Genomic DNA, 15,404 nt, shown 5'->3' on the forward strand with positions numbered 1-15,404 from the left:
ATTTATTTGATGTAATACATGTTTTTTTCCTTGGAATCATATAATGTACCTCACAGAGATAAAACGGACTAAAATACCGTATACGTTTGAAATACAAATCTGCCCATATGTCATGTTGAAATGAATGTATAGGCAAGTCTATTAAAAATGTCAATATATACAGTATATTCCATGAACTTTAAATTTGATGAAAAAGGTTAGATATGTTACTGAAAAATGGATTCGAAATATTCGAACAGAATAAGTATCACAGACATTATCTCTCTTAGCTGTTTAAATTCTTACATTTAGCAGGAAATTTTTACGACTATTCCCCTTGTTTTATGGGACTCCCTCGATGAATATGCCAAAGAATTTTCGGGAGGGGTTGTCATCAGAGGAATTAAAGATGTAGAGTGAGCTAGAGAAGTTATCCTACAGTGCTCCATGAAGGTTGTCAGGTTGGAAACTCCGGGAGTCTCGGGGAAAGTTTTCCACGAGGATAAAAAAAAGGTTCTTAAGTTTACCCATGGCTTTACAAAAAAGTGTAGATCTTCATCTTGGTTGTATATTATAGGTATAGAGAAAGGGGTCTTGATTACGAAGGGAGGCACAAACATTGTCGGAATGTATTGAGCTCAAATCCTGGACCACCCCCCTTCTCTCGATGTTTTGATATGAACTAACAATTTTTTTTGGAAGAATGAAAAAAATACTTGCAACTTCACAACTTCAAATGTGACAACTTGCCGACATTAAATTTGGTTAAGTCGGCTTTCTATATTATGTTTAGAAAATCATCTCAGTTCAGACCAGAACGTGTACAAGTTGTGCTATTTACATCTTCTATGTCATATTTCGCATAAGTCAAACATATAACTCGACTTAGGCAGATCGTTTCAGCAGTGTAGTGCAAAGTGTGAGGTCGTTCTTAATCTGTCTCTATATTTAGAACAGTGAAGTATGAATAAAATATTGCAAAAACACGTGTTTTTTATCATACTTGTCTATATATTCTACCCCTCGTTATTAATGATGGCCTTTTCCCCCAGTTGACTTTGCTTGTAATGCTTTTTAAAAGGAAATAAACAATAAACAAAGTTGGATTTGATTTGAATTGGGTTTATTACCAAATCTCTCTGTATGGTCCATGCAATCATTATTATGATTATAATAGCTGATTATAACACATATTTACAAACATTATCTACTAAGACCTTATACGATAGCAACATGACAATCGAGGTTTAGCCCCGAGTATAAATTATATCATACTTTAAACAGTATCGTACAAAATATTGAACAATTCATAAACTTGCCTTTATACATTCAACATGATTCAATACATTGAAACGTCGGTTTTAAAAAAAATATATACATGAATATTTACAGATAATGAAATATGATATTTTCTTACACAGCTCAATACCACTAGTAGATTATACACACACACACAGTAAAATTGGTTGAATATGAACAGATGCATGTTGAATGAATACAGTATTCAATGCTATATTCGACATCCAAAATTGACTGAATATGTATGACATGTACAAATTGCTTTATGTTTAGTACGATCTGACGACGCGAATTCCAATGACCGTAGATGTGATATAGTAAGTAATTTATTTATGTACAATTATATTATGTATTAGTATTTCATTTCATATGCATCCAGTTTCAACAACAAATACAGTCAAGTAAAGTAAGTCAATATGATTAAAGCAGTATTATAAATACTGTGCAATCGTCGCTATTGAAATAAGCATGCTAGCATATCTGTAAATATACAATCAATAAAATCTTCTTTTTTAAGTGCTCCATATCGCGTGGAAATGGAAAGACCCACTTGATTACAATTCTTGTGTTAGGTGGGGTTTTAACGAAACGGAAGTCGGGAACATAACAAGGAAAGGAAAACTACACTGTTAGAAAATTTCTACTTAAAAAACAAAAATTCCTGCAGCAGAGTCCCGAGAACATGTGTAATCTTACTGCACTGCGTAATATTACATGCATTTGTGTAAAATGACAGAAAATAGATATTTGGTGTATGTAACCTAACAAATTTATTGTTATAAAACTGTTTTCCCTCTTTTTAACTCAGACCTGTTCTGTAAAATTTTATAACTGTATAAAATCTTTGCTGTTTTAAATATTTACAGAATGATTTGGTTACTTCTTTCTGTAAAATCTGTTTTTGTTTCTTTTGTAAAATCTTCTGTTTTTTTTCTAACAGTGTAGTATGATAGTCACCAACAGAGAAAACAACCACATTACTTGAAATTACCGAAACACCCCCCAAAAATCCATTGACAGAACAATACAAAAGAAAAGTATAAGTCAATATTACTACGAAAAGGCAATCCAGAAAACGACAAAACTGAAAAATTAAGGATAGAATTGGTCTTATAAAATAAAATATTGATCTGAAATATCCACTAGCTAAGAATCGAAATAGATAAATATTGACAATTCTAAGGGGAAGAAATCGTCAAGATAAGATATTACTCATCAACGACGAATTTGCCCAGGTACCCAAACACTTCCGTTTAAATATGTTGGAGGGGGCTCCGTTTGTTGTAATCCCGGTCGATCCAAGTACGGATATGCATAAGGGTACGGCTCTGTATATCCCGAGGAATCTCCTATCACAGGTGTTTCACTGAAGGCGCCATCAACATCAGTGGTGTTTTCGTATAGTCCAAAGCCATCTGTTGTTTCATATACATGTGATGGAGGCATTTCAGGGTTTGACTGGACACGATTTAGCTCAAGGGAGGATGGCAGACGCCCTGGAAGAACAGTAGACCTCTCGGTAGATGGAGTTTGATTGATGTTCGTTCTTATTGGATCTGGCTCGAGGTAGGATGGTAGACGACCAGGAAGGGCGACATTAGAAGACTTTGTTGACTCAACCGATGGAGATCTATCTCGACTGGCAATAGAATGATACAATATACCGTAATGATTTGAACTCTGTTGTTTAGTATTTTTCTTTTATTTAGAATCCGCGATTCTTTTTTACTGTTCATCCCCCCTATAAACCTTAAAACTTGTCTTCCTCTTTGCCAATTTCTCCCAATAAATACTTTTTAATAACCCTTTCTCTGTCCCTCTTTTTTTTTGTCTTCATCTTGTTCTTCTACCCATCCTTTTCCTTCTTCCTTTCCGACTATACTTCTTCTTTTTCTTCTTCCCCTCCTCATTCCTCTTCTTCTACTACTTCTACTACTCCTACTAATACTACTACTACTATATACATTTCCCCTTTTCTTATTTTTTTTCTTCATCTTCTCCTACTACTGCTGCTGCTGCTACACTTCTACTACTACTCCTGCTACTACTACTACTATATACATTTCCCCTTTTCTTATTTTTTTTCTTCATCTTCTCCTACTACTGCTGCTGCTGCTACACTTCTACTACTACTACTGCTGCTGCTGCTGCTACACTACTACTACTACTTCTATTACTCCTACTGCTGCTGCTACACTACTATTACTTCTACTACTACTAATACTACTCCTGCTACTACTACTATTTCTACTACTACTTCTACTACTACTATACACACTTTTCCCTTAATTTTCTTCTTATTTTTTTTCTTCATCTTTTCCTTCTTCTTTTCCTTCTTCAGCGTATAGGCATGTACCAATAAGTCATCTTACCTTATTTTAATTCCAATAGTTATTATCAAGATGATGATTAGAACTCCAATTATTGAACCTCCTGAGATAACGATGATAAACATCGATTGTGGTAGATTCTGGTTGCCATCTATGTAATATAAAATAATTATATTTTGGTTTGGGCAAAAATCGATCGTGAACATCCGAAAGGATCACTAGCGGTACTTTAATCTTTCCAAATCAAACTAAGAAAGTTGTAATCAAAAGAAATGAACCAATATAGGGAATAAAATAGTTATAACAATTAGAAGATTAAGCATGGAACGGACTCCTGTCCAAATAATTTAATCAACATTTGAGAAGCACGTTTGGATTAATTTTCGACTGGGTCTTAATAGCATTTAAGTTTCATTTATAATCGTATGTGGCGGATACCGGCGGTAGGGGCATATCCGGCCTGTGAATACCCCCCCCCCCCCCCCCGCGCATTTGAGAGCCATTATAAATCGAGTGGAAAATGTCTTGCAATTTTTGCTTGTCAAATTTTTCTTGAAAGAAATATCCATCTTTCTTTCTTTTAAACAGTACTGCAACCTCCTTGGTAAATCCTGGATCCGCCCCTGATAATCGTTCGAAATGCTAGTCTATAGTCTAGTCAGACGGACCCTGCAGCTTCTGTCTTTGCCTTTACGAGTCTGATGTGCCGTTATTATATACGCAAAGAATCAGCAATACGTCTGATGCGGAGGAGCCGTGGTGTAGTGGTTCTGATTCTCGCCTTGTAAACAGAGGGTCGTGTGTTCGAATTCCACCTCGGTCTGGTGTCCTTTGGCAAGGCGTTAATCCACAGTTTGCCACTCTCGACCCAGGGGCTAAATGGGTACCCGATAGGATGTGAAAGTCATTGTAGCTTGTCCAGTACTGTGTGCGCCTCACCGGCGACTGACTGGAATACTCCACAGGGAGTGGAGGATGTGCACACATTGTGTGCGGGAATGACTGATTGAATCCGATGACCGGGGTAATATATGTAAAGCGCTTAGACACGTCGTGATGTATTAAGCGCTATATAAAAGCGGATTATTATTAATATTATGCGAAAGACTGCGTACATGTACAGTGGCTGCGTTCTCGAAAGGCTTGCAATTGAAGAAATTCATTTTAAACCATAACACCCTTTCTAATTGTATATTTGAATAATTCCAAAACACTGTTTCTTCCCCCAAAACGCATCAATGCACGGCAGTACGCAAATTTTTTTTTCTTTGGATCAGGCGGGTTATGAGCAAGAATCATTCAAATAATCGAAGAAACTCGAAAGCGAGGGAGCAAGGACGCCGAGCTTGTCTAAGGGCGCAATTTCTAAAGCGAAATTTCTAGCACCCTTTTAGCTGTTTAGTGAATTTTCCTAAGTACATTTTTTTCAATGCAAGTTTTCAAAATTTCGGAGGGGGGGGGGGGGTAGGAAACGCCTACCCTTTATAATTATCTCCAGGCTCCGCGGGGAGTACCTCCATGATCCAGTCCATGACCGTACGCAGCAGAGGGGGGGGGGTCACACTAACATTCTAATGACAATTTTTACAAAAAGTATGCACGAAAATGTTCAATTCCACTGTGGAAAATGCAAAAGCTCCCCCATGACAAGCTCGGTTGCTTCACTCTCGCTTTTTTAGTTTCTAAGAAAATGTTTACGTGTATTGCCCCCCCCCCCCCCGGCCCGGTAAATATTTCTTTGAACAGCCAGCATGATCCAGTCATAAAGACCTACCTGCTGTCGTAGAGTTAATCGTTGTAGACATCGAAGAGGACCCGGCTATTGTCGTGTGATTGGTGGAATCTTGAACGACGGTCGTGGTAGTTGTCATCGAATCTGCGGTTGATGGACACGGCGCTTGCTGGGGTGCAGACTTGGAATCTGGATCACAGATGACTATCGTGGATGAGGGATTAAAACAAACTACATAATTAAAATTTGAAATGAAATCTGAAATCAAGAAACGTGTCTTAGAGAAAATAGCCATCAAACGGTACTGCATATCAGTAATCAAGATTGCTAAGAAACCCAATGTTCGCTTATTATGATTATTGTCAACACTCGAGATCTTTCTCCAATCCAGACATCCTTTTTATCAGATTGGACCTTAATATACGGAAGCCACCTTATTCCCAAGGATAACGTAAAGGATTGGCACTGGGTTGGGCAATTTAAGAGTCACATTATTTAGGAAGATATCTTCCATATATCGACGTCCAACCTGGACTAATCTTCTTTGTGCTGCGGATAAGTGACGATGAAGTATTGCTGGAAATTACAAAGTGGCACAATAGACGACGCGACTAGAAGATTAAGACACAACGTAGATTGCATTACCATGGTTACAATGCTATCGAAGAGGAGCATTCTAGTAGCCAATGGAGATACTTCTGAATGACATGTTACTGATCGTCACCGGCTCCTGTACTGGGTTTCATGAAGGGACTTTATCCGACAAGTTCTGGTTTATCCGACAATTACCATAGTAACAGTACCTCTCAGCCAATCAGAATCAAGGAAAGATGTCAGATCTGACAACTTGTCGGACAAAAATGTTGATGAAACGCTCCCCTGATATCACTATTCATCCTGATTGGCGATAATATATACTTGTATTATAGTAAGATTATAACATGTGCGTGCTTTTAATACATCACTGGATATCTCGACTCTAATGGGCTATCTTGTCAGAGTACGCCTGGCAGATAAAATGATATAAAAATAAGCAAAATATATGATCGACAGCCATTATAGATACCTTCCGAAAATTCGCTAATAAAGATATGCCTCAGATCCCGAAATTGAACTTCGTTGCCTTGGATCGTTATTTCTGTTTGTTCACTTCTTCGCGACTTGTCGATTTCTAAGATGACCGACTGAGTATTATCAGAGTAGAATATCTTATCTTCCCTTCCAAGGAGCGCGAGGCCGTAAGGTTTGATGAAGGAGAAGCCTTGCACCTTGGTAACGTGTTCCCTACGGTCTTTACCATTAATAGTTACAGACTCCACACGCCCTCGCCCAAAGTCTGCCCAGTACAAACGATCCTCTAAAAAGAAGAAAACATATAACATGTCTTAAAATCGTCAAGGTAGAATTGACAAAAATGGAATGTTACATTAAATTTGAATTTGACATTAAAAGTTGTCTGAGCAGAATACAGTTCTATCCACACTACACCTCTTCTGTGTGTACATTATTGGCATTCAAAACTTTGCATGTGTATTAATAATAGTTGGATGTTATAACTTCTCTTATCTTTTTATATTAGTGCGAGTTTTCTTCTTGGTATAAGTAAGATGACAATATAGGATAAATTATTGCTGCAATAACCGTGTAACATAGAACAAATTCATGAATGTACACTGTACTATTGAAATTACATGAACAAAAAATATATAGTTACAGCATTATTGTGATAATCTGTTCTGTCGTCGCGTTGTTGTATTTTTTTAAAATCCACATTAAGTTTAATTAACAACATAAAAATGCCTTATTACCATCGTGGTTGAGGGAAACTGCAGTCGGATAATTCAGCTCATTTGAAACGATCGTCATGCGTTGGCTGCCTGTGGTATTGACACGCTCAATTTTCCTAGGATTGTTATTGTCACCCCGATCAGCCCAAAATAGAAGGCTGTATAAAACAAATAAATATATGAATGAATGGATGAATGACTGAATGATTGAATAGATGGATGGATGGACGAATTAAGGAATGATTGAATAAACAAACGAATGATTGAATGAATGAATCAATCAATCAATCAATAAATAAATAAATGAAAATAATATATGAAACTGCCGAATGTTGGCGGAAAAAAAACAACGGAATGAGTAAGAGGCCACAAGGGAAAGGTTGGAGCATGAATCGCGAATTGGAAAAAAGGAAGGGCGGATATTTGTCATATCGTGAAAAGAGGCAACAATAACATAATTTCTTGCCAAAAGCCTCCCCCATGTGATATATTTGTATTAAAAATAATATTCGAACCATACATTTCATAGCCTAATGGCATAATTATGAAACAATATTCTGATCCAGCTTACAATAATTAAAGGCCCCATTTGATTTAGGAAAGAAAAAAGGAAATCATTAAATTAGATACCAATCGAAAGCGTGTTAACTACAAAGCATATGCAGATTCACTTTTACCGGTTTCTATGGTAACAACATACATGGTGATAAAACGGAAAACTTTTTTTTTCATTAACATAATGTTCCCCAGCGAAGACAGCTCAAACGAGGCAGGATGATATTGCTTGATTTAGTTGAAAGTGAATAAACATCCGACATGTCCGAGGCAATGAAAGTTCAGACAAGGATTGTGTATAAGAGGCTGTTCTCACTACGTTCCTAAAACTAGTTTACTGGGAACCGGTTCAGAAAGCCAGTTTGGAAGATCGCTTTGCTAGCGTTCTCACTTGATCACACGAAAGTGGTTTTCAAAATCACTTCACGTATAGCGCTCTTGTTGCTATGGAAACGCTCTCAGTGGGGAGACACGTTTCGCGCGAAATTCGAAACCGCAGCATAGGCATTCTACACCTGTCGTGTGGAGTAGCGCGCTCAAAATGTGCGAAGATCGCTTCCCGAAGAACGGTTGTGTCCTCACTTACGCTAAAACCACTTTTCCGATGCGAAGCGATCTTGAAAACTACATCGCGAGGTGGTCTTCCAAACTGGTTTGGAAGAGCGCTTCCAAGAGCGCTTCGACCGTTCTCACTTAGCGTTAAACTAGTTTCCACTAAACTAGTTTCCACTAAACTAGTTTAAGGAACTGAGTGAGAACAGCCTCTAATTCCCTCACTTGTTTCTCGTGGACACTGTGATACCTTCCGGCCTCGTTAATCCACTATTGACCAATACAGTTCTGTCAGTGCCGTTAAGGGTTGAAGATCCTACCACATCAAGTTCATAGTCTGTCCAGTAAATTCTGTCGTTCATCGTGTCAATGGCCAGACCAGCAGGATCTGCGACAAAAATATGGAAATGCATTTTCCAACTGTCATATATTAGCAGGGTAGAATTTATCATTAAAAAACATTGACGTTGGAAAATTATTATTTAAAAGAAAATGACATAATACTTCTTACTACATGAAGTATGAATTCAGAACACGATAGTTGATTAGAGCACGACGTCTTATATCCTATCACCATAATCTATAGGCCTAGATAGATAGTTGTGTTTAAATATCGCGTATTTTATAAGTTGCACAAATTTGCCTGTATAGTATCTGCAAATATCGTACGCCGAAATTTGACGGATTCCTCATTATAATTTTATGCAAAACTTGGGAAATATCTTGTCTTGATATCAAATACAATCAAATTTGTAAAATTAGGACAAAATGTCCTGGTCACGATTTGAGGCAATTATGTTTCTCCATCAGGCAAATTCACTTACATCCTAATTCTTCCACTATGATTCTCTGATCAGTACCATCAATATTCGCTCTTAGGATGGCGTCAAGAACACCATCTGACCAGAAGACAGTCCTTGATCTATTGTCAAAGGCGACTGCCCATGGCAACATCAGGTTGTCCAAAGGCAGAGCTTTAAAGTCTGTTTCAGCAAAAGACCCGTTTTCATCGGAAACACCCACGTATATCGCCTGACTCCCCATCCCTGGATCAGCGACGAACATTTCAGCTGGAAATAAGGTAAAAACATAAATTTGAAATCAACCGGTTACGGTATATCATTTCGACAAGAAATCATCGAAGATACTTTATTAACTTCGCCGAGGACATTTGATCTAAAAAGGGCAACTGAACCCACATGAGCTCCTGCACATGAGAAAATTCAAGTAAGCATAAATATGCATAGGTACTTTAATGTTTAGTTTTATTTTCACATAGCATTAAATTTACATGAAATTTACAGAAACACTGGCTTTTTTAAATTTACCCAAATACCTAATACACTGTAAAAAAAAATATATTGGGTAAAATGTATACCACCACGAGGGTAATGATGTGTCCAACCAATTTGGGGCAGTATTTTACCCAATGCGGAAAGTATATTGTCCAGTAAGGTTAAAAAATAAGCAGCAATTACTTTAGAATGGGCAACATTTTCATCACACTGGATAAATAAAAATGCCCAAAAGAAATGCCCAATGTTGGTTGGACACATACATAATTACCCTCATGGAGCACTTTTACCCAATATTTTTTAGAGTGTATGTGAGCTTGCTTCCTTTAACACAATATTGGATAATCCTTTGTATTTTTTTTAAATACAGATTGAACTTATAAACAATGTTAAATGAAACTTATATATACCTCCATAAGTGCAGATTTTGAAAAATCCTGGAACTGCGAAGACTAGAGCAGTGGTTATGAACCTCATCTTTGAGATGAAATTAAATACCTGTGAATCAAATTATGGAAATTAAAATTATCATCGCAAACCCATGACAAGTCAATGGAAGTAATTTTCCATTATTATTATTTTTTTTTAAAGAATGAATATCAGACGATTATTGAAATCGCATCATTTACTCACACAACAACATGGTTTTATATTCACTTGGTGTCACTACCATTACGTTGATTACGTTGTAATACCATAATGATTATTAATCCACAATTTGGTATAATATTACTTTGCCCAACTATCGCTTCCGTCTAAATCTGGGAGGGGAAAGGGTTGGGGATATTCCCTACTTTTCGGAGAAGAGGTGTAGCATGTACAATCACCCCACACTTTTCAAGACAGAAACGTTATTTTTTTAATCACCGAATGATGCGTGGATTTATCTTTAAAGGACAAGTCCACCCCAACGAAAGGTTGATTTGAATAAAAAGAGAAAAATCCAACGAGCATAACACTGAAAATTTCATCAAAATCGGGTGTAAAATAAGAAAGTTATGACATTTTAAAGTTTCGCTTAATTTCACAAAACAGTTCTATGTACATTCTGGTCGGTATGCAAATGAGGGGACTGATGACATCACTCACTCACTATTTCTTTTGTATTTCATTATGTGAAATATGATTCATTCCCATTTTCTCCTCATTGTCCTTAAAACAAAAGTTTCATTCCACCCTGAACAAGTGGAATTCCCATCGCCTTAATATTTTATGGTTCTGTGAAGTTGGTCCTTATTGTTAAATCTGTAAAAATTGAAATATTCTGTAATTCAAAAATAAAAAACAAAAGAAATAGTGAGTGAGGGACATCGACTCTCATTCGCATGTCATTGAGATGTGCATATAACTGTTTTGTGAAAAATAAGCGAAACTTTAAAATGTCATAACTTCCTTATTTTACATCCGATTTTGATGAAATTTTCAGCATTATGCTAGTTTGATTTTTTCTATCTATTAAAATCAACATTCTTCTGAGGTGGACTTGACCTTTAAATGCGGTTAAAGTGCTTAAACTTGCCAAATACCGCGTTCAAAGAATTCAAAATTTCTCTCGCTGTCGCCCCGCTCCGGTGCTCAATCTAATCTTACAAAATTTAAGCCATGGCATAGTCCTACGTTTAGCTTATTGCAAAATCCCTCTATCATGAGAGTATGGTTATAATACGTCCATTTATGAATCATATGATACCAAATACCTTTAAATATAGTTATAACTTATATTACTTCAAATGATCATAAGCCAATCAAATCTTCCGTTGAGTTAATACACTGGCGTGAATGTGGGGGGGGGGGGGGGGGGAGGCAAGGGTCATATTATCCTAGCATCTTTGTGGAAGGGGAAGATATTTGATACAAAAAATATACAAAAACCATATAGTTTAAGTTAAGTGTATATACCATGAGTTACTAATGACATTGACCAACATTCCGTTAATGAAACACAGAAGCAAGTTAATTAATACAGCAATATTTCCCACACACTTTCATCCGTTTATAGGAGAATTTAATTCACAACAATGTAATAAATATTTCAAATATGAAATCTGTTCAAAATAATGAATGTTGCATCATCACCCAATAATCTTAAAGATTATTCAAAATCTTTCCTTTCTGCAATATTTTACTTTTAATTTGCTTCCTTTGCCATTTTCACATTTTTAGAAGTTTACAGTTTGGCCTGTGATGGCACCCTATGCATGCCATAGGTGGTGGCCTATAATCAGTTTAATAAAGCACCCTTAATCCCGATAATCAGATCCCCATTTTCATTCTTATCTCACCTTTAACCAGTGAGCAAATGAGTTTCATTGGACAAAATATGGACTGTTTAATAATTTTTTGCTCATTATATTTCCTTTTCTTCTAGAGTTTAATTTATTGATTAATTACCTTTATAATCCTCTGTAATGTATTCACATCTTTTTTAACGACTGAAGCAACCTTTTCAAGACTCGCTCATTACGTTCCCTCGCTGCATTTCTCCAATGATTGCACACACTTGAAATACGATTTTGGCACCAATTCTGTTTCTAACTATTGAAAATTTGCTCGCTCGCATCACTCACTCGCATATTGATATTAACTGCAATTCTTTACTTAAATCTCTACAAATCCATTACAATATAGCCATCGGAAAAAAAATCGTGATAGACCTTTGACTGAAAGATGGTAGTACAGTGAACACTTTTACAGTATATACACATCCGACATTGCCAAATATGTGATAATTACACACCACCGAAAGAGGGCTTTGGACATCATTTTGTCTTCCAACTACTGAAAATTTACTTGATGGTTTCGTTTGCTCGCATATATTGATATCTACTGTAAAAAATCATGATAGGCCTCTAACTGAAAGATGGTAGTACAATATACACATTAACAATATAGCCATCGAAAAAATCGTGATAGGCCTTGAACTGAAAGATGGTAGTATAATGTACACATTTACAGTATATACCTACGTATACATTGCCCGTGAAGTGATAATATTACATACCACTTGAAAGAGGTTTTTGGACACCATCTCGTCTTCCAACTACTGAAAATTTGCTCGTTCGCTTCGCTCGCTCGCATATTGTTATTAACTGTAATTCCTTACTTTATATCACAAAAAACCTATTCCAATATAGCCATCGAAAAAAAAAATCGTATAGGCCTTTATGAGAAAGATAACAGTATTATGTACACGGTTATGTACCCACGTATACATAGCTCTTGGTGTGGGGGTGTACCCAAAATTTTGATTATTCAGGTGAATATATTGCTATCACCCCCACCCCCCTTGCTCTGAATGGATTTACACCATTGTCACGTTCGGTCACACTGAATGCAAATATTGTCCAAGGTTGAATAATTTGGATTTCCTCGTTTGTTGAAACTTTCTTTTTAAAAAATAATTAAAAAAACATTATTTGCGAAACTATTGGACCATGAATCCACAGATACAATTTCACCCAACCACACACACACACACAAAAAAAACACAATAAATCGTGTTGATAAGTTATCCGTAATAGAGATCATGCGATATTTTGCATTATAATTTTGACTAAAGAGAGAGAAGGTCACATACCTTACATTCTTAAATTCTGAAATATAAAATAACAAAGTTCAGTGGGCCATTTTTTTTTTAGTTATATCAATCGGAGTTCAATTCAAATAATATAATGTTGTCATTATATCATGGGTCTCATATAGGTCCAAGGGTATCAATAATACAATTTCTTAAAAAAACTAACAATATGTATACAGTATACACTGTAAAAAATATTGGGTAAAATTTTAATCAGCACGAGGGTAATTATGTGTCCAACCAATTTGGGGCAGTATTTTACCCAATGCGGGAAGCATATTGTCCAGTAAGGTTGAAAAATAAGCAGCATTTACTTTAGAATGGACAAAATTGTCATCACACTGGATAAATAAAAAAATGCCCCAAAGAAATGCCCAAAGTTGGTTGAACACATAATTACCCTCATGGAGCATTTTTACCCAATATTTTAAAGAGTGCATATATAATACATTTCGTTGATAAAACAATTTACAAAAAGCGGATTCAGCATAAAGTTATATCATCAATGCGGCAGTCACACAGATGATACTGATTTTAGAACAATGCACTATTCATGGAGTCATACTATCGGTCGGTTTGGAGTCGACTTAGATTTAGATTTTATTTCCGTTCAACAATTTTTTCAAAATATAATCAAAGAAACAATACATATTCAATATAATCGATAATACAGACAAATCAATGAAATTTCGTAACAAATGTTGAATATAAATTAAACAAAACTACAACTTGTTGCAGTAATTTTATCAATGAAAAGAAACAAGAAATGAACGGAGGGACTTGCCAAGAAAAGCAAAAGCTTGTAGAGAAGGCAAGCCCCTAAACTTAGTTTCAATACTAAATTATAAACAAACTATATATACAACTCTATACAAAAATCGAGACGGACACAGAAGACAAACTTAAAACAAGTAATCCACAAATATCAAAATAAAACGAATAAGCGACAACAAAAATAAGAGAAAGTAATTCAAATAATAATAATTACAGTGGTAACACACAAAAAAAAGTACTTACAAAATCATAATCGGGAGGGAAAAGTGGCAAAGGAAAGAAAGAGGGAGATAAGGGCGGTGCAAATAAAAAGTGCAAATGAAAAGAGGAACATGGCAGGTGCACAGGTCGTAATGTATTGTATCATGTTGTAGTGTTGTTGTTTTTTTTATAAGTAAAGTTTGACAAATTTATTGGTAGTTAAAGGTTAAGTTATTATTAGTTTTAGTTTAGATTATGTGTTAGCTTGACTTGTAAGTGTGGAGTATTGACAAATGAGCATCTTTTTAAGTTTCCGTTTAAAAATATTAAGGTTTGTAGATTCTTTAAAGTCGTTGGGCAGGGAATTCCAATACACAGGTCCAAAAAAGATAAAAGAGTTTTTCGCTAATATAGTACGGGTAGGGGGTAGGTGATAACAATTACGTTGTCTCGTTGGGTAATCGTGTATAGAGGAGTTTTTACAGAACATATTTGAAAAAATTGTTAGGAGATCATCTTTGTTTAGTTTATACATAAATTGGGCGAGTTGGAAAAGATATAAATCACTCACTTTAAGAATATTATTTTGGAAGAATAGTATATCTGTGTGTGATCTGAATTGGGTTTGAAAAATTATTCTAAGATCCTTCTTCTGCAGCAACAGTATTCTTTGTAATTGTGTTTGGATCGCACAACCCCATGCCAAAATGCCATAATTAATGTATGGTAATATTAATGTATGATACAGTGTAAGTAAAGTGTGAGATGGGAGAGAATATTTGAGTTTGTTGATAATTCCGATGTTTCTTGAAATTGTTTTGCATATATTATTGATGTGTGGTTTCCATGATAGCTTATTATCAATAGTAACCCCCAAAAATCTGGTCTCTGAAACATTTTCAAGAACAGTATTATCAAAAATTATGTTATCAGGTATTTTATTTATTCTGTTACTAAAAAGCATAAGATTCGTCTTTTGTAAGTTAAGTGATAGTTTATTCGCCTTAATCCAGTCAGTGACATGTATAAGTTCTGAGTTTACAATTCTTACAAGTTGGTTTACGTTATCATGAGAAAAGAAAATGTTCGAATCGTCAGCAAACAATGTTCATGTTGTGACTCACTAGCGTACCTACGGGGGGGGGGGGGGGCAGATGGGGCAGACTGCCCCCCTGACAAGTCACAACCCATGCAAGGGACATATCCCTGCCCCCATGACGATTCTTGAAGACCTTTTTTTTTTTTTTTTGCTTGTCAAATTTTTTTCTGGTACGTAATCCTTTATTTGTGGTTGAAGACTGCTTGTCAAAATATTGTTGGCGG

The 15,404-nt window shown here is 35.9% G+C and overlaps 1 protein-coding gene across 1 annotated transcript; it reads right to left on the minus strand.

Moving 5' to 3' along the window:
* Positions 1–1,088: 1,088 nt before the first annotated feature.
* On the minus strand, positions 1,089–10,006 carry LOC129272095 (low-density lipoprotein receptor-related protein 4-like). The gene is made up of 8 exons (XM_064107085.1): positions 9,940–10,006; positions 9,059–9,304; positions 8,460–8,622; positions 7,149–7,285; positions 6,407–6,697; positions 5,383–5,544; positions 3,651–3,759; positions 1,089–2,917 (listed from the first exon to the last, which is right to left on the minus strand). Exons 1-8 carry the CDS (start codon positions 10,004–10,006, stop codon positions 2,494–2,496), a joined length of 1,599 nt encoding a protein of 532 aa, XP_063963155.1. The 3' UTR covers positions 1,089–2,493.
* Between the last annotated feature and the right edge of the window lie 5,398 nt (positions 10,007–15,404).

This window comes from Lytechinus pictus, chromosome 11, assembly GCF_037042905.1.
Source record: "Lytechinus pictus isolate F3 Inbred chromosome 11, Lp3.0, whole genome shotgun sequence".
Classification (NCBI taxonomy): Eukaryota; Metazoa; Echinodermata; class Echinoidea; order Temnopleuroida; family Toxopneustidae; genus Lytechinus; species Lytechinus pictus.

Bases quoted from the DNA above. Each gene is read 5' to 3' on its own strand.
- LOC129272095 (XM_064107085.1), bottom strand. From the start codon at position 10,006: ATGAGGTTCATAACCACTGCTCTAGTCTTCGCAGTTCCAGGATTTTTC. The intron at 7,286-8,459 runs GTGAGGGAATTA...TGTTTTATACAG, and splicing joins ACAGTGTCCACGAGAAACAA to CCTTCTATTTTGGGCTGATC. The intron at 3,760-5,382 runs GTAGGTCTTTAT...TATATTACATAG, and splicing joins GATTAACTCTACGACAGCAG to ATGGCAACCAGAATCTACCA.